This window comes from Somniosus microcephalus, chromosome 6 (assembly GCF_052327205.1).
Source record: "Somniosus microcephalus isolate GS21.2 chromosome 6, FLI_Smic_1.0, whole genome shotgun sequence".
Taxonomy (NCBI): Eukaryota; Metazoa; Chordata; class Chondrichthyes; order Squaliformes; family Somniosidae; genus Somniosus; species Somniosus microcephalus.
Genome location: NC_140992.1, coordinates 18,978,104 through 18,998,097, shown reverse-complemented (window position 1 = coordinate 18,998,097; position 19,994 = coordinate 18,978,104). Strand labels below are relative to the sequence as shown.

General features: G+C 45.0%; 1 protein-coding gene across 8 annotated transcripts in view; it reads left to right on the top strand.

The window, feature by feature from the left end:
- Positions 1 to 19,994, top strand: part of LOC147115504 (mediator of RNA polymerase II transcription subunit 12-like protein) — a 637,745-nt gene that overhangs the window by 492,962 nt on the left and 124,789 nt on the right. For all 8 annotated transcript variants that reach the window (XM_085989804.1, XM_085989800.1, XM_085989802.1 and 5 more), the window contains 5 exons: positions 5,462 to 5,650; positions 8,036 to 8,110; positions 10,176 to 10,366; positions 15,233 to 15,394; positions 16,578 to 16,689. In XM_085989804.1, coding sequence (XP_085845930.1) covers positions 5,462 to 5,650; positions 8,036 to 8,110; positions 10,176 to 10,366; positions 15,233 to 15,394; positions 16,578 to 16,689 — 729 coding nt within the window. The remainder of the gene's footprint in view (positions 1 to 5,461; positions 5,651 to 8,035; positions 8,111 to 10,175; positions 10,367 to 15,232; positions 15,395 to 16,577; positions 16,690 to 19,994) is intronic.

Below are 19,994 nucleotides of genomic sequence, written 5' to 3'. Positions count from 1 at the left end.
CTTTCTGCCTGGCTGACGAGACCTTTCTCTTATCTTTCTGAGGAATGTTTTGTTATGTTTCTTTAAGGGCTTTTATGACTTTGTGGCTCCTTATTTTCTAGCTACGGTATCATCATCCAGTTTTTTGTTGCATTTTACGATCCTCTTATCATTTCCATTTGTCTTTTGGTGTCTGTTATTTGACCTCGCTGACACTTCAACCATTTGTTCCTGACTGCATTTTACTTTCTGCTCTAAGAGTCAAACTTCATCTATGAATCTAATAGCTATTTCTTACAGGTCGGGGTTGACTGTGTGATGGGTCGGGGTTGACTGTGTGATGGGTCGGGGTTGACTGTATGATGGGGTCGGGGTTGACTGTGTGATGGGGTTGGGGGTCGGGGTTGACTGTGTGATGGGGTCGGGGTTCACTGTGTGATGGGGTCGGGGTTGACTGATGGGGTCGCGGGTCGGGGTTGAGTGTGTGATGGGGTCAGGGTTGAGTGTGTGATGGGGTCAGGGTTGACTGTGATGGGGTCGGGGTTGACTGATGGGGTTGGGGTTGACTGTGTGATGGGGTCGGGGTTGACTGTGTGATGGGGTCGGGGTTGACTGTGATGGGGTCGGGGTTCACTGTGATGGGGTTGGGGTTGACTGTGATGGGGTCGGGGGTCGGGGTTGACTGATGGGGTCGGGGTCCGGGTTGACTGTGTGATGGGGTCGGGGTTGACTGTGATGGGGTCGGGGTTGACTGTGTGATGGGGTCGGGGTTCACTGTGATGGGGTCGGGGGTCGGGGTTCACTGTGATGGGGTCGGGGTCGACTGTGTGATGGGGTCGGGGTGGCCGTATCATTTCAGAAACTGCTCTGGTGATTGGAAGAGCCTGAGGCAATGAAACACGGTTATATTATAGACTTGAGTTAGAGTTGTGGAATGAAATGATTCAAAGAACTTTTTTCCAACAAACCAGCTTCCTTCTCGTAGTCAGGACCGAACATGTAAAATGCTGAGTATTGAGGGCTTTATTATGTGGAAAGTAAGATCGAGTTGCTTTTCTCTGGTTCTGTACAATGCATTTTTCAATATGCATATTACTCATTGGTGGGACTTAAACTTTTCAGACATTTAATCTTATTGGCCCGTATTTTCCGATCACAGGTCTCCCGCGGGCGGAGGCCTGCGATCTGGAAAAATCTACGCCCTTACCGGAGGGCTCCCGGGAGGCAGAGTTCTGATCCTGGGCCCCTCCAAACTGCCGGTGCGCAGGGCCCACGTATCCCGGAGGCGCAGGTAGTTCGCAGCGTCCCTGGGATCACGTGGGCCATGGGGAGCCAATCAAAGAAGGGAATCTCCCTTCATACATTTGACAGGAAGACCTGTCATTATATGAATGTGGATCACCCCAACAACATAGTAAAACTTTAAATAATTTTTTTTTTAATCACATTTTTAAAATGACTTGAAATTACAATAAATTAAGTATTTTAAACAAAAATTTAATTTTTTGAAAAAAATAATTACACGGGCTAAAAATAAACTTACCTTTTTTAAAGTATTTTTTAAATGATAAATCAGTGAAATTTTTTTTTTTTTTACTTTTTTCAACTCTTATCCTGGTAAAAGCAGGCCTTACGCCGGCTTTTACCAGGTGTAAGAATTGTAAGGGTTTTCCGCGGGCGGAGGGTCTCCGGAAAGCAGAACTCTCCACCCGCAGAGCCCTTCTCTCAGACAGCCGGAGGATCTGTCAAGACCATTCTTGACAGATCAGAAATGCTGGTTTTCTGGCGCATGCGCTGTGCATGCCTGAAACCGGCATTTCCGAAGTCCCTACGGGTGGGTACATAGCGCGTACCCGCCCGTAGGGGTCGGAATATCTGGGCCATTACTGATACAGTCATATCCGTAGCTACCTTCTTATGAGAAAGGAATGAATAGCCGTGCCAGTGCAAGTCTCCAGACGCTTGTGCTCTCCTCCCCCGTTGCTGTGTGTGAAACTCCGTCAAGCTCTGTCCTTAAATCCATCTACTTCATCTCCACCTGCCTCTTTCTGCTTTCAAAAAGCCTCCTACAAACTCCTATCTTTGACCATAGTTTCACCCCCACTCCAATTGTTGGTTCTCTTCCTCTCTCTCGCTGAGGGTTGCTTTTTTCTTCTTCCCTATAAAATGCTCAGAGATGTCGTATTGTACACGAGTAATTTCCCCACATTACAACAGTGACTCCACTTCAAAAATACTTCATTGGCTGTAAAGCGCTTTGGGACGTCCGGTGGTCGTGAAAGGCGCTATATAAATGCAAGTCTTGTAATGCTGTGGAAATGTAAGTGGGCAGCACAGCAAGGGCTAAAAACAATTGTGTACACAGCACACTTATGATGAAAATGGTAATGTAGGGTTTTCATTGACAGAATTGAGACAGATTTACCACAGGACCTCACTGTCCATAACATAAGAGATAGGAGCAGGAGTAGGTCATTCGGCCCCTCCAGCCTGCTCCGCCATTCAGTCATGGCTGATCTTCGACCTCAACACCACCTTCCCGCACTATCCCCATATCCCTTGATTCCCTTAATACAGGAAACTCTCTTTTTACCGGCACCTAAATAACCGGAAATCTCTCTTATCCGGCAAAATTCGGGAGTAGGTTCAGGTAAGTTTTACTTCATATTAGTGGCTGTGTAACCGGGGTTCCTGGATCTGTGGCCGTGTGACCGGGGTTCCTGGATCTGTGGCCGTGTAACCGGGGTTCCTGGATCTGTGGCCGTGTAACCGGGGTTCCTGCACCTGTTGTCATGCAACAGGGACGCCTGGATCTGTGGCCACATTTCCAGGGTTCCTGCACCTGTTGCCATGCAACAGGGACGCCTGGATCTGTGGCCGTGTACGGGGCTCTCGTACCTTAGTAAGTATACCTCTCTGTAATCCGGACTTTTTGATCAACCGGCAGCACGCCGGTCCCGTCGGTGCCGGATAAAAAAAGAATTTCCTGTATCCAAAAATCGTATCGATAGATTGAAGATCACTGCTGACAACATATCCTCCAACACGTGAAATTTGAACTTGGTGTCGTTTACCGGTATCACAAACGAACAGAACATTGCCTGCAGGAAGGTGAATCACTGAGGTTGGGAGATTTGTTTCTTTGTTTCACTGAGTTTGTGCAGTGAGGTTTTACCTTGTACCTGGTCTAGTTTGCTTCAGTAGGGTGAGGCTCTAGTGCAAAGGTTTGCCTCACCTGCATGTGATTGACACATTCCCTGTATCTGCAGAAAACATCTTTGCAGTTAATGCACAGCAGGGTTTTGCAACTAAAAAATAAGTTGCATTAAAACTGTGTAGTTTATGAATTGCCCATCTTCACTTGCACAATAAGATGTACTTAGTGTTCCTTGATATCTCCTGTATCTGCCATCCTTGTTGAGTTAGCTGATTTCAGCCAGAGCTGTAGTAGAACCATGATAATTGGCTGCAGTGCACCTGGGCTATGGTTTAGGGAGAATTTTTTTTTTTAAAGATTGTGTCTGTTGACCCCTGTTGGACGGTGGCCAAGTGTGGAGCATGAGGACAAGGTTGGTTTCAGCAATGATGACCTCTTCGATCAAATATCCTACTGACATTCCTTGTCCAAAACCTCATGTGAAGAATGCCCGCTTAGGCAAGGCAGTAGGTACCTGTAGAACCATCCTTCAGCATGAGTTGTCACTTTCAGGGGGAAAGAAAAGTAAATAAATTGGAAATAAAATCACCCATCACTGCTGTGCTCCCTGACCTACATGGGCTCCCACTCCAGCAATGCCTCAAATTTAAAATTCTTATCCTTGTGTTCAAATTCCTCCATGGCCTCGACCCTCCCTATCTCTCTAACCTCCTCCAGCCCAAGAACTCTGCGATCTTCCAATTCTGGCCTAGAACATAAGAACATAAGAAATAGGAGCAGGAGTAGGCCAATCGGCCCCTCGAGCCTGCTCCGCCATTCAATAAGATCATGGCTGATCTGATCCTAACCGCCAATCCACTATCACAGAACCATCTCCTGAATCTAACAGAATTAGACACACGAAATAGGAGCAGGATCAGGCTACACGGCCCCTGGGCCCGCTCCGCTACCGACAGGGCCATGACCGATCCGAACCTAGTCTCATGTCCAAATTCCTGCCCGCTCCCCGTAACCCTTAATTCCCCTTACTTCTAGGAAACTGTCTATTTCTGTTTTAAATTTATGTAATGATGTAGCTTCTACAGCTTTTTGGGGCAGCATATTCCATGGACCTACCACCCTCTGAGTGAAGTAGTTCCTCCTCATCTCAGTTTTGAAAGAGCAGCCCCTTATTCTAAGACTATGCCCCCTAGTTCTAGTTTCACCCATCATCGGGAACATCCTCCCCGCATCCACCCGATCCAACCCCTTCACAATCTTATATGTTTCAATAAGATCGCCTCTCATTCTTCTGAACTCCAATGAGTAGAGTCCCAATCTACTCAACCTCTCCTCATATGTCCATCCCCGGGATTAACCGAGTGAACCTTCTTTGTACTGACTCGAGAGCAAGTATGTCCTTTCTTAAGTATGGACACCAAAACTGTACGCAGTATTCCAGGTGCGGTCTCACCAATACCTTGTACAACTGAAGCAATACCTCCCTATTTTTATATTCTATCCCCCCAAGCAATGAAAGCCAACATTCCATTGGCCTTCTTAATCACTTGCTGCACTTGCATACTAACCTTTTGAGTTTCGTGCACCAGGACCCCCAGATCCCTTTGTACTTCAGTACTTTCCAGTTTCTTGCCATTAAGATAATAACTTGCTCTACGATTTTTCCTGCCAAAGTGCATAACCTCACACTTTCCAGTATTGTATTCCATCTGCCAAATCTCTGCCCACTTACTTAGCCTCTCTATGTCCCCTTGCAGGTTTTTTATGTCCTCCTCACTCACTACTTTCCCTCCCATCTTAGTATCATCTGCAAACTTTGATATGTTACACTCGGCCTCTTGTGAAGCCTCACTTCCTTCGCCCCACCATTGGCGGCCGTGCCTTCAACTGCCTAGGCCCCAAGCTCTGGAATTCCCTCCCTAAACCTCTCCGCCTCTCTATCTCCCCTTTAAGACACTCCATAAAACCTACCGCTTTGCCCAAGCTTTTGGTCACCTGTTCAAGTATCTCATTATGCGGCTCGGTGACAGATTTTGTCTGATAACGCTCCTGTGAAGCATCATAAGGTGCTATATAAATGCAAGTTGTTGTATGCATCAGGATTTAGTGTTGCAACTTGTGCAAGCACCTGACTATTCGGTGTGAGATGATATGACACCACGACTTCACAGTGAAAGATGACCATACATAACTTTTTTTTAAAGAAGCTGACTTGTTTTATTATATAATGGATAGCATGTCATAGGACTTGTGTCCTCCTCCTTTACCAGTCACTGCACCCTGTGTTTCAAAATGACATTCTGCTTTTCACTTTTCTCTTGGCAGGAGTGGGTGGGGGAGCATTGCTTGAAGGAGCCGGAGCGACTGTGCACAGATAAGGATCTAATACTCGACCCAGTACTCTCAAACAAGCAAGCACGGCAACTTCTGCAACTTATCTGTTACCCGCATGGCCTTAAGGAATGTGTGGAAGGAGACAATCCTCAACGTCAACATATCAAGCACATCCTTCAGGTACAGGGAACTCTCGTTTAAACGGCACCTAAATATCCAGAATTCTCTATTAACCGGCAAAATACCTACTCCGAAAACAATACCTCAATAACCAGAAATGTTGCCAAGTCCGAGTCTCCCGCGGTGGCCGAGTTAGTCAGTGGGGGTAGTTCTCCAAACTGCCACTACTCGGCTTCTTGGCGCTGTTGGAAGTCCAATTACTGTATACTGCACATTTCTTGATTTTTTTTATTTTTGTTCGTTAAAAATAGCCTCGGTAGATAACCCTCTCCGTCATCCGGAATTTTTAACCAACCGGCAACACGCCGGTCCCGTCGGTGCCGGATACCAAAGAGTTCCCTGTATTAGGGGTGAAGATACAGCAAGATTTCTCTCTTGGGCCTAAAGACGTCATACTTTTTTTTTTTATAGAGTTGTTCAGCTCACTGATTTTTTTTAAAATTCATTCCTGGGATGTGGGCGTCGCTGGTGCCGATATAATGTACAATATAAATAGGTGATCAGATAAAAAGGCATTGTGCCTTTTAGAAGTCTACATAACCTACACTCTAAAGCCATGCTTTGAATCTATCCATAGCTACAATCTTGTCAAAGAAAACTCTGAGGGATAGGATTTAAATAAAGTTTCAGCCTGGCCCGGTTGGTAGCGCCTCCTACCGCCGAGTCCACCTAATCTCGGCTGGCATTCCAGTGCCGTGCTGAGGGAGTGCCGCATGGCCAGATTTTCCTTCAGATGAGATGTTAAACAGTCAGCCAATCCCGGTGGATGCTAAAAATCTGGTGACATAGTTCGAAGAGCAGAGAGCTGTGCTGTTTGGGTGAACACTTCTCTCTCAACTGACACATTAGTTGATCGTTCATAGTTGCTTGCGGCATCTTTTCTCCTGTGCAAAATGGCGGCCGTATAGCAAGTCAGCATACTTCAAGGAAATTCATTATAATGTGAAGTGCTTTGTTACACTTCTGAGAGTTGTGATAAGGTGTAATATAAATGAGGGTCTTTTAAATAAGAGTAGTCTATCCGGGATCATATATTTTTTTAAATATAAAGATCTGGAAAAATAGCCAAATATTGACATTGAAAGAATACTTTGTTAACTCGGCACTTTGGGTTATGTTATCCTCCTGTTATTCAATGACTTGTACGCTGTGACAGAACAAGTGATTTGCTGAGGAGAACTGCTCAATACAATGTTGCTTTGCTGTAACTCTATGCTTGCAAATACAGGAAACTCTCTTTTAACCGGCACCTAAATAACCGGAAACCTCTGTTAACCGGCAAAATTCAGGAGGAGGTTCAGGTAAGTTTTACTTCATATTAGTGGCAGTTCCTGGATCTGTGGCTGTGTAACTGGGGTTCGTGGACTTGTTGCTAAGCAACAGGGACGCTTGGTCTGTGGCCGGAGTTCCTGCACATGTTGCTAAGCAACAGGGAAGCCTGGATTTGTTGCTGTGTACGGAGCTCTCGTACCTTTTAAACTATACCTCTCTGTAATCCGGACTTTTTGATAAACCGGCACCACGCCAGTCCCGTTGGTGCCGGATAATAAAGAGTTTCCTGTAGCTTCATTTCAAGAACCGCGAGTCGCGAGCCGCTAAATATGTTCATTTGCTGGAACAAATATTTTACCAGAAGCAATCATATTCGAAACAAGATTATATTTGTTGTAATGTTTATTAATGATTTCAGGATTGCCAGGTTGTTACCCACAGATTAGGGAAGGGGCACTGAAGCTGATTGTTAAGCCCTTGCTTGCTGTATATGAGGATAATTAATGCAGTACAGATGAAAAATGAAATTTGGGACCACTATGGTCTGAGTGTGATACCAAACCCACACATGTACATTAGTGAACAAGGCATTTCCCCCCTAAAATTACAAGTTACTCATTCCAGGGACTTGAGCACAAAAATCTAGGCTGACACTGCAGTGCAGTGCTGAGGGAGTGCTGCACTGTCAGAGGTGCCGTCTTTCGGATGAGACGTTAAAGCGAGGCCCCGTCTGCTCTCTCAGTGGACGTAAAAGATCCCATGGCACTATTTCGAAGAAGAGCAGGGGAGTTATCCCCGGTGTCCTGGCCAGTATTTATCCCTCAATCAACATCACTAAAACAGATTATCTGGTCATTATCACATTGCTGTTTGTGGGAGCTTGCTGTGCACAAATTGGCTGCTGCGTTTCCTATATTACAACAGTGACTACACTTCAAAAGTACTTCATTGGCTGTAAAGCGCTTTGGGACGTCCTGAGGTCGTGAAAGGTCCTACAGAAATGCAAGCCTGCCTTTCTTGTTTTCTGTATTTTTCCCCAATGTTTGAGTGAAACAAAGAACTAAGAGGTGATCCATGGAATTTTTCCCCCCCCCTGTCTTTGATTCTGTTTAGAATTTGGACCAGTGGACTCTGAGACAATCGTGGTTGGAGCTCCAGCTAATGATCAAACAATGCATGAAGGAACCTGTGAGTATAAAGCACAGGCTGTGATATTTATTGTTACTCATTTGGTCCTTCAGGCTATGATGGATTTTGAACAGATACATCTTATTTTGATATTTGATTGGGGTTTTTAGGATTTTGAAAGCAATTGATCGGATAGATAGAGAGAAACTTTTTCCGCCGGTAGGGGAATCTAGGACAAGGGGATATATCCGTAGAATCAGAGCCAGGCCATTCAGGAGAGAAGTTAGGAGACACTTCTTCACACAAAGGGTGGTAGAAATGTGGAACTCCCACAAAAAGCAGTAGATGCTAGTTCAATTAATAATTTTAAGTCTGAGATTGATAGATTGTTGCTAGACAAGGGTGCCAAAGGATATGGAGCCAAGGCAGGTGGATGGAGCTAAGATACAGATCTGCCATGCTCTCATTGAATGGTGGAACAGGCTCAAGGGGCTGAATGGATCTACCGGTTCCTATGTTGCTATATATAACATTTTAAAAGAATAGTTTTCAATGTTCTGCATAGGGGACTCCCTCTTGATTTTGCCCCCCCCCCCCCCCCCCCCACTCGTCTTAACGTCTGAAAGACACCGTCAACTGTCCAAATGAAAGCAGTGTTATCATTGTGAAAATTATATTTTATTAGCATTGGAAATAATATGCTGTTAAGTCAAAAATTCAAAAAACATTCAGTAAGCTAATAATAGACAGGTAGAAAATCTGATGACCAGAATGGTTTGCATATCCTTCCTCTAACAAAAATGTTACTTTTTTATACATAATATATAGCAGCACATAATATTTTTCCTTAAACTAAAGATAAAGTTTCAGAGTGGGAGGCCAAGTCTGTGGGGGCTTTACTAAGGGATATCGTGTATAAAAAAGTAAAATTTTTGTTAGAGGAAGGATATGCAAACCATTCTGTTCTGTTTGGGATGTGATTCCAGAAATGTAGTAATAACTGTTAAATCTATTTGTGTCACTGTGAGCTGAAAATTGCAAAAAGAAATCTTACAACCCTGTTTCCAAAACATCCTTCTGATCAAATAAGTGATTATTTGGAGGAAAGATGCAATATACGCCTGCCAAATTAATCCGTAAAAGCCATGTTGTTGAACTGACTTTGGGACTTGCAGTACTAAGCACAAGTATAATGCAGGTAACAGCTTACACATGCAGGTGCATTTTTCTGCATTATGGCATCCTTTAGACCATTCGTTCTGTTATGCAGGTCACGGCAATGATGTTACAGGTCACAAATAGCAAAAAGAATCTAACTTACGTGGAAGGTTAAAAATGACCAACTCCTGTGGGTACATTGCATGACCGTGGTGTTGGCCTGAGCTGGTTTTACCATGCACAGAACTCACAGATACATATTTGGCTCCTCATGCAGAAGCAGGTTTGACGCACGAAAGCAGAAATGGTCAGCTTTAAATAAAATTAAAAGCTTTCACGTGGTAATGGGACTGGAATGGAATTCGGGCAAATGTAGATGATTTAGTGTTGGCACAACCATGATGTTGTACACTAGAAGATACACTGGATTTTTTAAAATCAGTATATGAATTGCATTGTCTTTATAGATAGTGTCTACTAGCCAACCCTCCATGGCGGTGCTCATGGTGTGTCAAAGGATGTGCTATAGGCGTCTGAAGTGTGATAGCTAAAATGTGACAGAAATTAACTGATATTGGCAGGAAATGAGCATTATATGCGGAACTTTTAATATATTATAGTTACTTTTGGTCGTAGCTGTAATAATGGGAATCATTTGAAATTGGTGCAGTTCTGCTTCCTTCTCTTTGTACAGTCATTGAGGTTGATGTGGTTGCCACCAGTTCCTTCTGCAGTGGGTGAAGGGCGAATAGCTACTTGTATTTTAACAGTTAAATACATTTGGATGTGCCTACAATAGGAAGAAAGATCATTTCATTACTTGCAAGACTATCCATTGCATTTTGACGTACAGCTCTAATTAAAACTGAAACGTGGAATCAGTTCTTGTCGCGATGATGTTGAATATTGTTCTTGAGACGTGTGTTTCCAATGCTGTTGCGCTTTTTAACTGATTGTCTTTTGTCAGGGTCCAGCATCAGTTGCTGAGATGAACTTGTTGTTGGAAAATATCGCCAAGGCCACCATCGAGGTCTTCCAGCAATCCGCTGAGCTGAACAGCAGTGTTGTGACCGCTGGGATCGGGCTGTTCAACCCAAACACCAACTGCAACAATGGAAATAGTAACCTCAGGCAGAATGGCAAAAAGACATTCCTAAGGTAAAGCAAGGTTTGCTCTACACTGTGAGCAGCAGGGAATGGGATGATAGCTGGTTAGCGATGAGTTAAAGAATCTGATTTTCTTTACTTGTTTATGCTGCCATAGCAGGATGCGGCTTGATGCAATAGTAATAACGGTGGCTTACAGATTTGACACCAGCAGTTACTGGAAGACATGAAGAAATTGTTGAAGGTGCTGACTCAATAGAAAGTTGACATTTACCAGCTCCTGTATTCTCCACCTCCAGTATCCTCTAGCTCTTGCACCAACTCGAGGAACAGCACCTCATCTTTCGATTAGGCACTCTACAGCCCTCTGGACTCAACATAGAGTTCAACAATTTCAGATCATAGCCTCGGCCCCTATCACATATATATATTTTCTTTTTTTATCCACACTTTGTTTTTTCTTCCCTCCCTTCAGCTGTCCTTCATTCTGCCAGCGCAATTCACACCCCATCTAGAGCCATCCTTTATTCCTTAACCTGTCCCATTACCACCCCCTCTCGCCCTGAATATCTCTTAATGTCTCTCAATGTCTCTTAATCTCTCCTGCTTTCTATCCTATCACTGACCTTCCCCTTTTGTACTTTCATCCCCTCCCCCTTTCTCCAGCCCCCAAACTTGCTTTCCATTTCCTGCTTTTTTTCCAGTTCTGATGAAAGGTCATCGACCTGAAATATTCCAGAGGGCTGTAGAGTGCCTAATCGAAAGATGAGGTGCTGTTCCTTGAGTTGGTGCAAGAGCTAGAGGATACTGGAGGTGGAGAAAACAGGAGCTGGTAAATGTCAGCTGTTTCTCTCTCCACAGATGCTGCATGGCCTGCTGAGTTTTTCCAGCGTTTCCTGTTGTTATCTTGCACCAACTTTCCTGGCTTGATAAGCCAATGCTTAACTATGCATTTGAACTCCTTTTTCCAAAGGATAGAGTTTGAGATAGAAACACAGAAGATAGGAGCAGGAGTAGGCCATTCGGCCCCTCGAGCCTGCTCCGCCATTCAATGCGATCATGGCTGATCATCCAAATTCAGTACCCTGGCCCTGCTTTCTCTCCATATCCCTTGATCCCTTTAGCCTTAAGAAATATATCCAACTCCTCCTTGAATATATTTAATGAATTGGCCTCTACTGCCTTCTGTGGTAGAGAATTCCACAGGTTCACCACTGTCTGGGTGAAGAAATTCCTCCTCATCTCTGTCCTAAATGGCTTACCCCTTATCCTTAGACTGTGACCCCTGGTTCTGGACTCCCCGGCCATCGGGAACATCCTTCCTGCATCTAGTCTGTCTAGTCCTGTTAGAATTTTATAAGTTTCAATGAGATCCCCTATCATTCTTCTAAACTCCATCGAGAACAAGCCCAATCGACCCAACCTCTCCTCATACGTCACTCCTGCCATCCCAGGTATCAGCCTGGTGAATCTTCGCTGCACTCCTTCCATGGCAAGAACATCCTTCCTCAGATAAGGTGACCAAAACTGCACACAATACTCAAGGTGTGGTCTCACCAAGGCCCTGTACAACTGCAGCAAGACATCCTTGTTCCTGTACTCAAACCCTCTCGCTACGAAGGCCGACATACCATTTGCTTTCTGAACCGCCTGCTGCACCTGCATGCTTACCACCGCACCATGTGTGAGAGGGCCCAACAGACAGGGCAAATGGTGTGTGAAGCTTCACTAAAGGTAGGATTGCTGCAGTACTCTCTCACTATGCTGATCCTCTCTTTTGCCACTTTTTCTTTCTTCCCCTTCTCCCGCTCCCACTTCCTGGAGGCACTTCCTCATATTGGGGTACAATTTTGTCGTCACCGGTCAGTCTCCAGTGCCGCTATGTTCTTGGTATGTGAGCCTTAACCGTGAGTGTTGGCAGGCTGTTCACTCTGTGGCCGCTGTTGCTGTTGAACATGATCCTGTCCTCAGTCAATACCCATACCTGCATTTTCTGGCGGGGATCACTGAATAGCTATGAGGAGGAAAAATTCTGCCTAATTTTTCACTTTCCCTTGCTCAGGGGTCCTGAGGCAAATTATCGTGCCCCAAATGCCAGGCTGGCTGAGATTGCGAACAACTGACTCAGCACAGACCAGAATCTGATTTGATCTCCTGGACTGGCTCCGATCGCCTGCGGGGGTCAGACTGGAATTTTCCAGAGTATTTTTTCCCCTTATTGGCCCTGGGTTTTTCCGCTTCTCCCAAAGGATTACATGGCTATGGGGTAGGAGTTGGGTGGTGGGGGTGTGGTTGGGTAAGGAAGTGCTCAGTCACGATGCTCCGGACATCATGAGGTGTGGGATAGGCTTGATGGACCAGCTGGTCTTTTCCTGCCCGCCAATTTTGCATATTCGTAGCCTGGGACCTTCTGATCTGCATGTCTCAGTGGCCATAACTTTTAACAACATGCCTTTAGTGACTGAACCACTCGGGAGCTCAATGCAAAAATGTCTAGATACAGCTTAGCAGTTATTGGCCCAGAAATTCGGGTCGGGGGCTTCCCGCGGGTGCAAGCCCCCGACCTGCACTTACTTTGCGCGCCGGCCGTTGAGCTGTGGGCCCCCGTGGGATTCTGATCCTGGGCCTGCTCCAGCTGCTGGTGCGCAGTGCTTGCGTATCCCAGGGGCGCAGTTAGTTCGACGCGTCCCCTAGGATCACGTGGGCCATGGGGAGCCAATCGGAGCAGGGAATGCTCCATTCATAAGCTTGACAGGAAGGGCTGTCAAAACTTAGAAATACTACGGCCCCAAAACATCACTAAATCTTCAAATAAAATTTTTTTTAAATCACATTTTTTAAATAACTATAAATTACATGAAATAACTATTTTAAAAAATAATTTTATTTTCTAACGGGGCTAAAAATAAACTTACCTTGCTTTAAAGTATTTAAAAATAATAAACCTGTGGAAAAAATGTTTTAATTTTAATTAATTCACCACTTACCTTGTAAAAAGCAGGCCTTACAACTGCTTTTTAAATGTGTAAATTCTGGAGACTTACCCTCCCGGGAAAACCTGCAAAAAAAAACGTAAGTTTGATGCGCACGCGCAGCCTCTCCCGCGCACGCGTACGCCCTCTTAACTCCTGCTTTCAGGGGAACGGAAGTGCCGGTTTCCCGCGCATGCGCAGTGCATGCAGGAAACCGGCACTTCCATTGGGCTTACGGGTGAGTACCCCGTGCGTACTCACCCGTGGAGACCCGAATTTCTGGGCCCTTGTGTTCTTGCCATCAACTTGGAGTCGAGCTTAAGCACTCCGGCAGCTCCTGTCAGCACCCTGGAGAGTAATGAAAACCGACCTTTTCTCTCTGCTATTCTCCACCATGCTTTGGGTGAGGTACTAAACCGAGGGACGGCCTGCCTGCTCCGCTGGTTCAGGCGAGTGTTCAAACAACGAAGCCCATGGCACTTTTTGAAGAAGAGCTGGGTGTTCACCAGCTGCCCTGACCAGCTGTCCTCCCTCAACCAATGCTAGTGCTGCTTGTGAAACGTTGCCTCTGCAGAATGGCTGAATATTTGCCGACATAACCCTCACCCAGTTGCAAAGTAACCCGCGCGAAGCGCTTTCGGATCTTTCAGCATGAAAATATAAATGCAAATATCATTGCTTTGAGACATTTCCGCATGACCAGATGTAATAAAAATGCAAATATTATTAATAATGATTTGATTATAGTGAGCGAGCTGCAGCATAGCGTTCGGTCTGCTTGTCCATAGTGCACGGTTAACTGTTGTGAACCCCACGTGTTTTACCAGACACAGCCTTGAGGTTGATTTTCTGTTCTGATTTCACTGCCAGCTAGTCCTACTCTATACCGTCTCGGGTTGCTTTGCAACAGATGTAATAAAGATGGTGTAGGGCTTTGAGATTTGTCATAACTGAGGCTGTTGTGTTAGGACGTGAAAAGAAAGTTAGATATGTGCAGCAAGTTGCTCAGCAACTGAAAAGGGAAAAAAAACATTTGAATAGAGACCCCCACCCCCATCATAAGAACATAAGAATTAGGAGCAGCATTCGGCCCCTCGAGCCTGCTCCGCCATTCAATAAGATCATGGCTGATCCGATTTTGGTCTCAACTCCACTTTCCCGCACATTCCCCGCAACCCTTGACTCCCCTGTTTTTCAAAAATCTGTCAATCTCAGCCTTGAATATATTCAATGACTCCGCTTCCACAGCTCTCTGGGGTAGAGAATTCCAAAGATTCACGACCCTCTGGGAGAAGAAATTCCTCCTCCTCTCCGTCTTAAATGGGCGACCCCTTATCCTGAAACTATGCCCCCCCCCCCCCCCCATTTTAGATTCCCCCACGAGGGGAAACATCCTCTCTGCATCTACCCTGTCAATCCCCCTCAGAATCTTGTATGTTTCAATAAGATCCCCTCTCATTCTTCTAAACTCCAGTGAGTATAGGCCCAACCTGCTCAACCTTTCCTCATAAGACAACCCCTTCATCTCCGGAATCCACCCTAGTGAACCTCCTCTGAACTGCCTCCAATGCAAGTATAAATAAGGGGATCTGACCTGAACACTAACTTACCTTTTCTCTTTCCAGGTGCTGACATGCGTGTTGTGTATTTATTTCCAGATGTTTCTGTTTATATTTCAGATTTACAGCATTTGCAGCTTTTTTCTCTCTTCCCCACCCCACCTCTCTCTAATCTTTTCTGCGTGTCTCTGGTACATAATGAACTTGCTCTTTTGCCATTGGAGACTCTGCTTGATGAAGGCCACAAGGTTTTCAATGAGTTAAAATAAACTGTCTCGATTTGAGTGATGTTTGAATAGGTTTGCAGTTAAAAAAAAATATAATAATCTGCCAGTGCTCCGATGGCCATTTGATGAGTTTTTTTTCTATGTGTGGCTTGCATTCAGTTGCTCGGAGAGAAAAGGAGTTTGGCTAGTGGCACCGCTGATTGCAAAACTGCCCACATCCGTTCAGGGTCGAGTGCTGAAGGCAGCTGGAGAAGAGCTTGAGAAGGGTCAACACTTGGGGTCATCGTCTAAAAAAGAAAGAGACAGACAAAAACAGAAAAGGTAAGAAAATTATCATAAGGAACTAAAAAAAAAAGAACCAGGGGCAGTAGGTAGAGTATTATTCCCACAGCAAAAATGTTTATCATAATCTGTTTAAACAAAAAACCCCAGGAAAGTCCTTGGTTTGATTCCCCAATCTGTATGAGCAGAACTGAAATGGGGCAGTTGAGGAACAGTTCCCACTGCTTATAGCGGGCGACTTGGTGTCAACTCAATTTGCCCGCTATATGTGGTGGCTGGTGTAGCCAAGATTATTTTTTAAAGCATGGAGAGGTTCCTCACCCTCTGTCTCTCCACTTTCCGCTCTGTCTAAATGCCCCCGTAATGATCCAAATGGGGGGGAGAGAGAGAGAGAGAGATAGCGGTCTGGCCAGTTTCACCTCCAGCGCTGGAGATCTGAGATCTGAGTCTGGCCAGTTTCACTTGAAGGCGGCGGGGCTGCTCGAACGGACTTAGTGACAGGTGATCGCAGTGAAGAAGAGAAGAGAGGTGCCAAGGCAAAGGTGTTTAGGGAGGGAATTCCAGAGAATGGGACCCCAGACAGCTCTTTCGCCAACTGTAGGCTGAAGGGACATGAACGGGGAACTCAGGAGAGGTCTAGAGCAGCAGGAAGGTGCAGAGGTAGGGTGGGGGCAAGGCCATGATGGGATATAACGACAGGGATGGTTGTAAAAAAGGAGGCCAGCGAAAGGTAAAAACAAAACTTTTACGTTGTTTTTAAAAGAAAGAGTTTGGATGTTGGGCAGTTAGACGCGGTGGTGATATAGATAGCAATACAAAGGAAATAGCTCATAGTGTTGGAAATAACACCATTTGCCTTCTGGCAGTCCGTGTTGTAATCCACAGCCCGGAGCTATTTCTGGATATGCACTTGACTTGTCTGGAGCCAGATTATTTTAAAATAAATGAGTGCGCTGTGCACGAGGTGCTGTAGTCATTGCTGTCCCAGAACATCTAACCTTCACTCCATAACAGCTACTCAGCACCCCCGCCTCCGCATTCCTACCCAAGTTTCGATGTTCCTCCTCTTGCGATTCATCGTCACCCACACCCGTGCTTCGTTCTGACGAGTCTTTATATGGTGAATTGGAACATGCGCTTCAGTGGGAATTGTGTCAGAGTCACTGATAAGGTTCGATTCTGTTCGCATTTGATTAACCTTACTTTTTTTTTTAATCCACAGCATGTCACTGTTGAGCCAACAACCATTCCTGTCTTTGGTCCTCACCTGCCTAAAGGGGCAGGATGAGCAGCGAGAAGGCTTGCTAACCTCCTTGCAAAATCAGATCAACCAGGTAATAGGTTCTAAGAAAGAAAATCAGCACACGCACAGTGCAGCTCCTGAGGGTGAAAAAATCCTACATTTCACCAATGAAAGTATATTTTCACGTTGTACAGTTGGACCTCACTGTATTGAACTCTGGATTTCTTTGCCAATGAGGGCCCAGCGTTGAGCTGTCGGGATCGTGGAATTCAAACAGTGGAACCGAGCGGTATTACTGCTGTGACGAGCATTACAGCAAATTGCCTGTAGGAGGGAGGATCATTGGGGTTTGGGTGGCCTTTATTGAATCTGGAGTTTTGGTAATCTGGAGCGCAATACAACGAGGTCCTACTTAGCAACCCCAGAGCGCTCACATTTCTGCCCTACTGAATGGTCTTTGACCACATTAGTTCAGTCAGGTGAGGTTGTCCTGTCCTGAGGAATGAAATAAACATATTAATGTGCCAAACCAACCCAATACTCTACTTACAAAAACAGAAAATGCTAGAAACACTCAGCAGGTGTCAGGCAGTATATGTGGAAAAAGTTGGAGATGGAGCAGGTTTTTAAGCAAGTGTAGGGGCCGGGAGAGGGCCATTCACACCTCATCTAGAGCCATCTTTTGTTTCTTAACTTGTCCCGTTACCATCTCCTTTTGCCTCGCACCATCATCCCTTTTGTCTCTTAATCTCTCCTGCCTTCCACCCTATCACAGACCTTCCCTTTCATTCTTTCCTCCCCGCCCACCCCCTCTCCCTGCCCCTGCACTTGCTTAAAAACCTGATCCATCTCCAGCTTTTTCCAGTTCTGGCGAAGGGTCATCGACCTGAAACGTTAACTCTGTTTCTCTCTCCACAGATGCTGCCTGACCTCCCAGCAGTTTCTGTTTTATTTCAGATTTCCAGCTTCCGCAGTATTTTGCTTTTCCAATATTCTACTTATTCTTTAACTGAAGTGACTTAAAAAATACATCTTTTAAAACTACAAAGAGGTGACTTTTTCTATGTAGAAGGTCGCGGTATGAGGTATGTTCTGAGGACTTGTGCTTCCCATTGGTTGCCAGTAGCCTTCATGAGGCACCTGAAGCTCTACACAGGACAATACAGTGGAACATAAACAGCACCAACTTGCATTTTATGTAGTGCCTTTAATATAGAAAAAACTTGCGTGGCACTTCACAGAAGTATGAGAAAAATGGATGCTGAGCCAAAACAGAGATTAGGAGGGTGGGATGACCAACAGTTTGGTCAAAGAGGTGGGTTTTGACAAGGGAAGTAGAGAGGCAGAGAGGTTTAAGGAACAAATCTTAGGAAGTAGGATCTAGGCAGCTGAAGGCATGGCCACCAATAGTGGGGAAGGATCAGGGAATGCACATAAGCCTAGAGTTGGGGGAACAAAGCGTTCAGGGGAGGGCAGGTTGTAGGGCTGGAAGAGGCTGGAGATGGGGAGGGAAAGGCCATGGAGGAATTTAAAAACAAGGAGAAGAATTTTAAATCTGAGATTATGGAGGACTGGGAGACAATGTAGGTCAGTGAGGGTGGGGGTAATGGGCAAGTGGGACTTGGTATAGGATAGGATAGCGGCAGCAGAATTTTAGATGAGGTGGTATTAATGGTAGGGTGAGGATTGGAAGGAAAACAAGAAATCTGGTTTCAAGGTGTATAAGGGTTTCAGAAGTGGATGGAATGAGGTAGGCATTTGAGGCAGGTGATGTTAGACAGGTGGAAATAAACGGTATTTGTGATAGAGAGGATATGGGGGTCAGAAAAGCAACCAAGATGCTACGATTACAAACAGTCTGGTTCAGAGTCAGAGTGGCTAGGGTGGAGGATGGGGGCAATGGCAAAAGAGAGCGGAGTTTGTGGTGGGGGACAAAGACAATGCCTTCAGTCTTCCCAATGTTTATCTGGAATGATTTAAGACTCATCCAAGATTGGATGTCTGATGAGGAACCTCAACTGTCTAATGGAGCTGATCCCACCCCAACAAAATGTGACACCGAGGTCAAAGAGGTAGGTTTTCAGGAGGGTCTTAAAGAAGGGGAGAGAGGGGTAGAGAGACAGAGAGGTTGAGGGAAGGAATTCCAGAGCTTAGGGCCTTGGCAGCTGAAGGCACGGCCGCCTATGGTGGAGCAGTTAAAATCGTGATGCGCAAGGGGCCATAATTGGTGGAGCGCAGAGATCTCGGAGGGTTGTAGGACTGGAGGAGGTAAATCTTTTAATTTGGTCTGACTCGTACCATATTTCTTTTGGCTCTCAATATGGAAGTGTCGTCACTGACGGTCGAGCCTACGTGATGGGTCGATTCATTGTGAAAATGATTATATCTGAGGGTGATGACTTCTGCAAGATTAGCAATGCCCCTCAGTAAATAAGTCAAACCATTGTTGAAAACAGTGTGAGCGATGATCTTCAGGTTTAATAATATCCATCGAGTATTGGCTTGTTTCAAATTGTACCATGCGCCCAGTTTTTGGACCAGACAATCTTGAATTTTGATGACGGTGTCCAGAAATATCTAAAACATAAACTGCACAGCAAAACTTTAATTATAAAACTTATTATTTTCCCCCAATATCTGTCTCTTATAATTTAGTGGCCTTAATTATTGAGGTTTTCAGTTATTTTTTTTTACTAGCCAGAAAACAATGATCAGAAATCAAACCATAATCCTACCCCCTTGCCCTATCCTTATCTGTCTTCTCTGATCCTCTGTCCAGTTTAAAGTGTAATTACAGCTGAGTCGACGTCGGTGAGAATAATTTACATAAGCAGCATTATTCACATTTAATCCGAATTCTTCTGCATTCACCCCCATCCCTGCTGGATCTGACAGCGCTCTGCTTGCAGTCCAAACTACATATGTAGCATTTATCGCAACCTGCTGCACGTACGAGAGTCATTATTCCATTATTTCATCAAACCAATTACATTTTAAAGAAAAAACCTTTAGCACATCTCAAAGCACCCCACATCCAGTTTATTACTTTCTGAAGTGTAGTCATTTCTGTTATGCCAGCAAAAATATAGACTACACAAATTTGCATAAAACACACAAACTCTATACCATAATGTTATTCATGTTTCTGAAACAAATGAATGTTAACTTGAATTATCCGTTCCCCATAATTCTGCTTTGTCATTTGCCAACCTCTTCACTGTACATTAGTAACAGCTTTAAGGGGAAGCTAGATAAGTACACAAGGGAGAAAAGAATAGAAGCATATGCTAATCGGGTTAGATGAAGAGAGGTGGGAGGAGGCTCGAGTGGAGCATAAAACATCAGCATGGACTGGTTGGGCCGAATGGCCTGTTTCTGTGCTATAAATTAGATGTA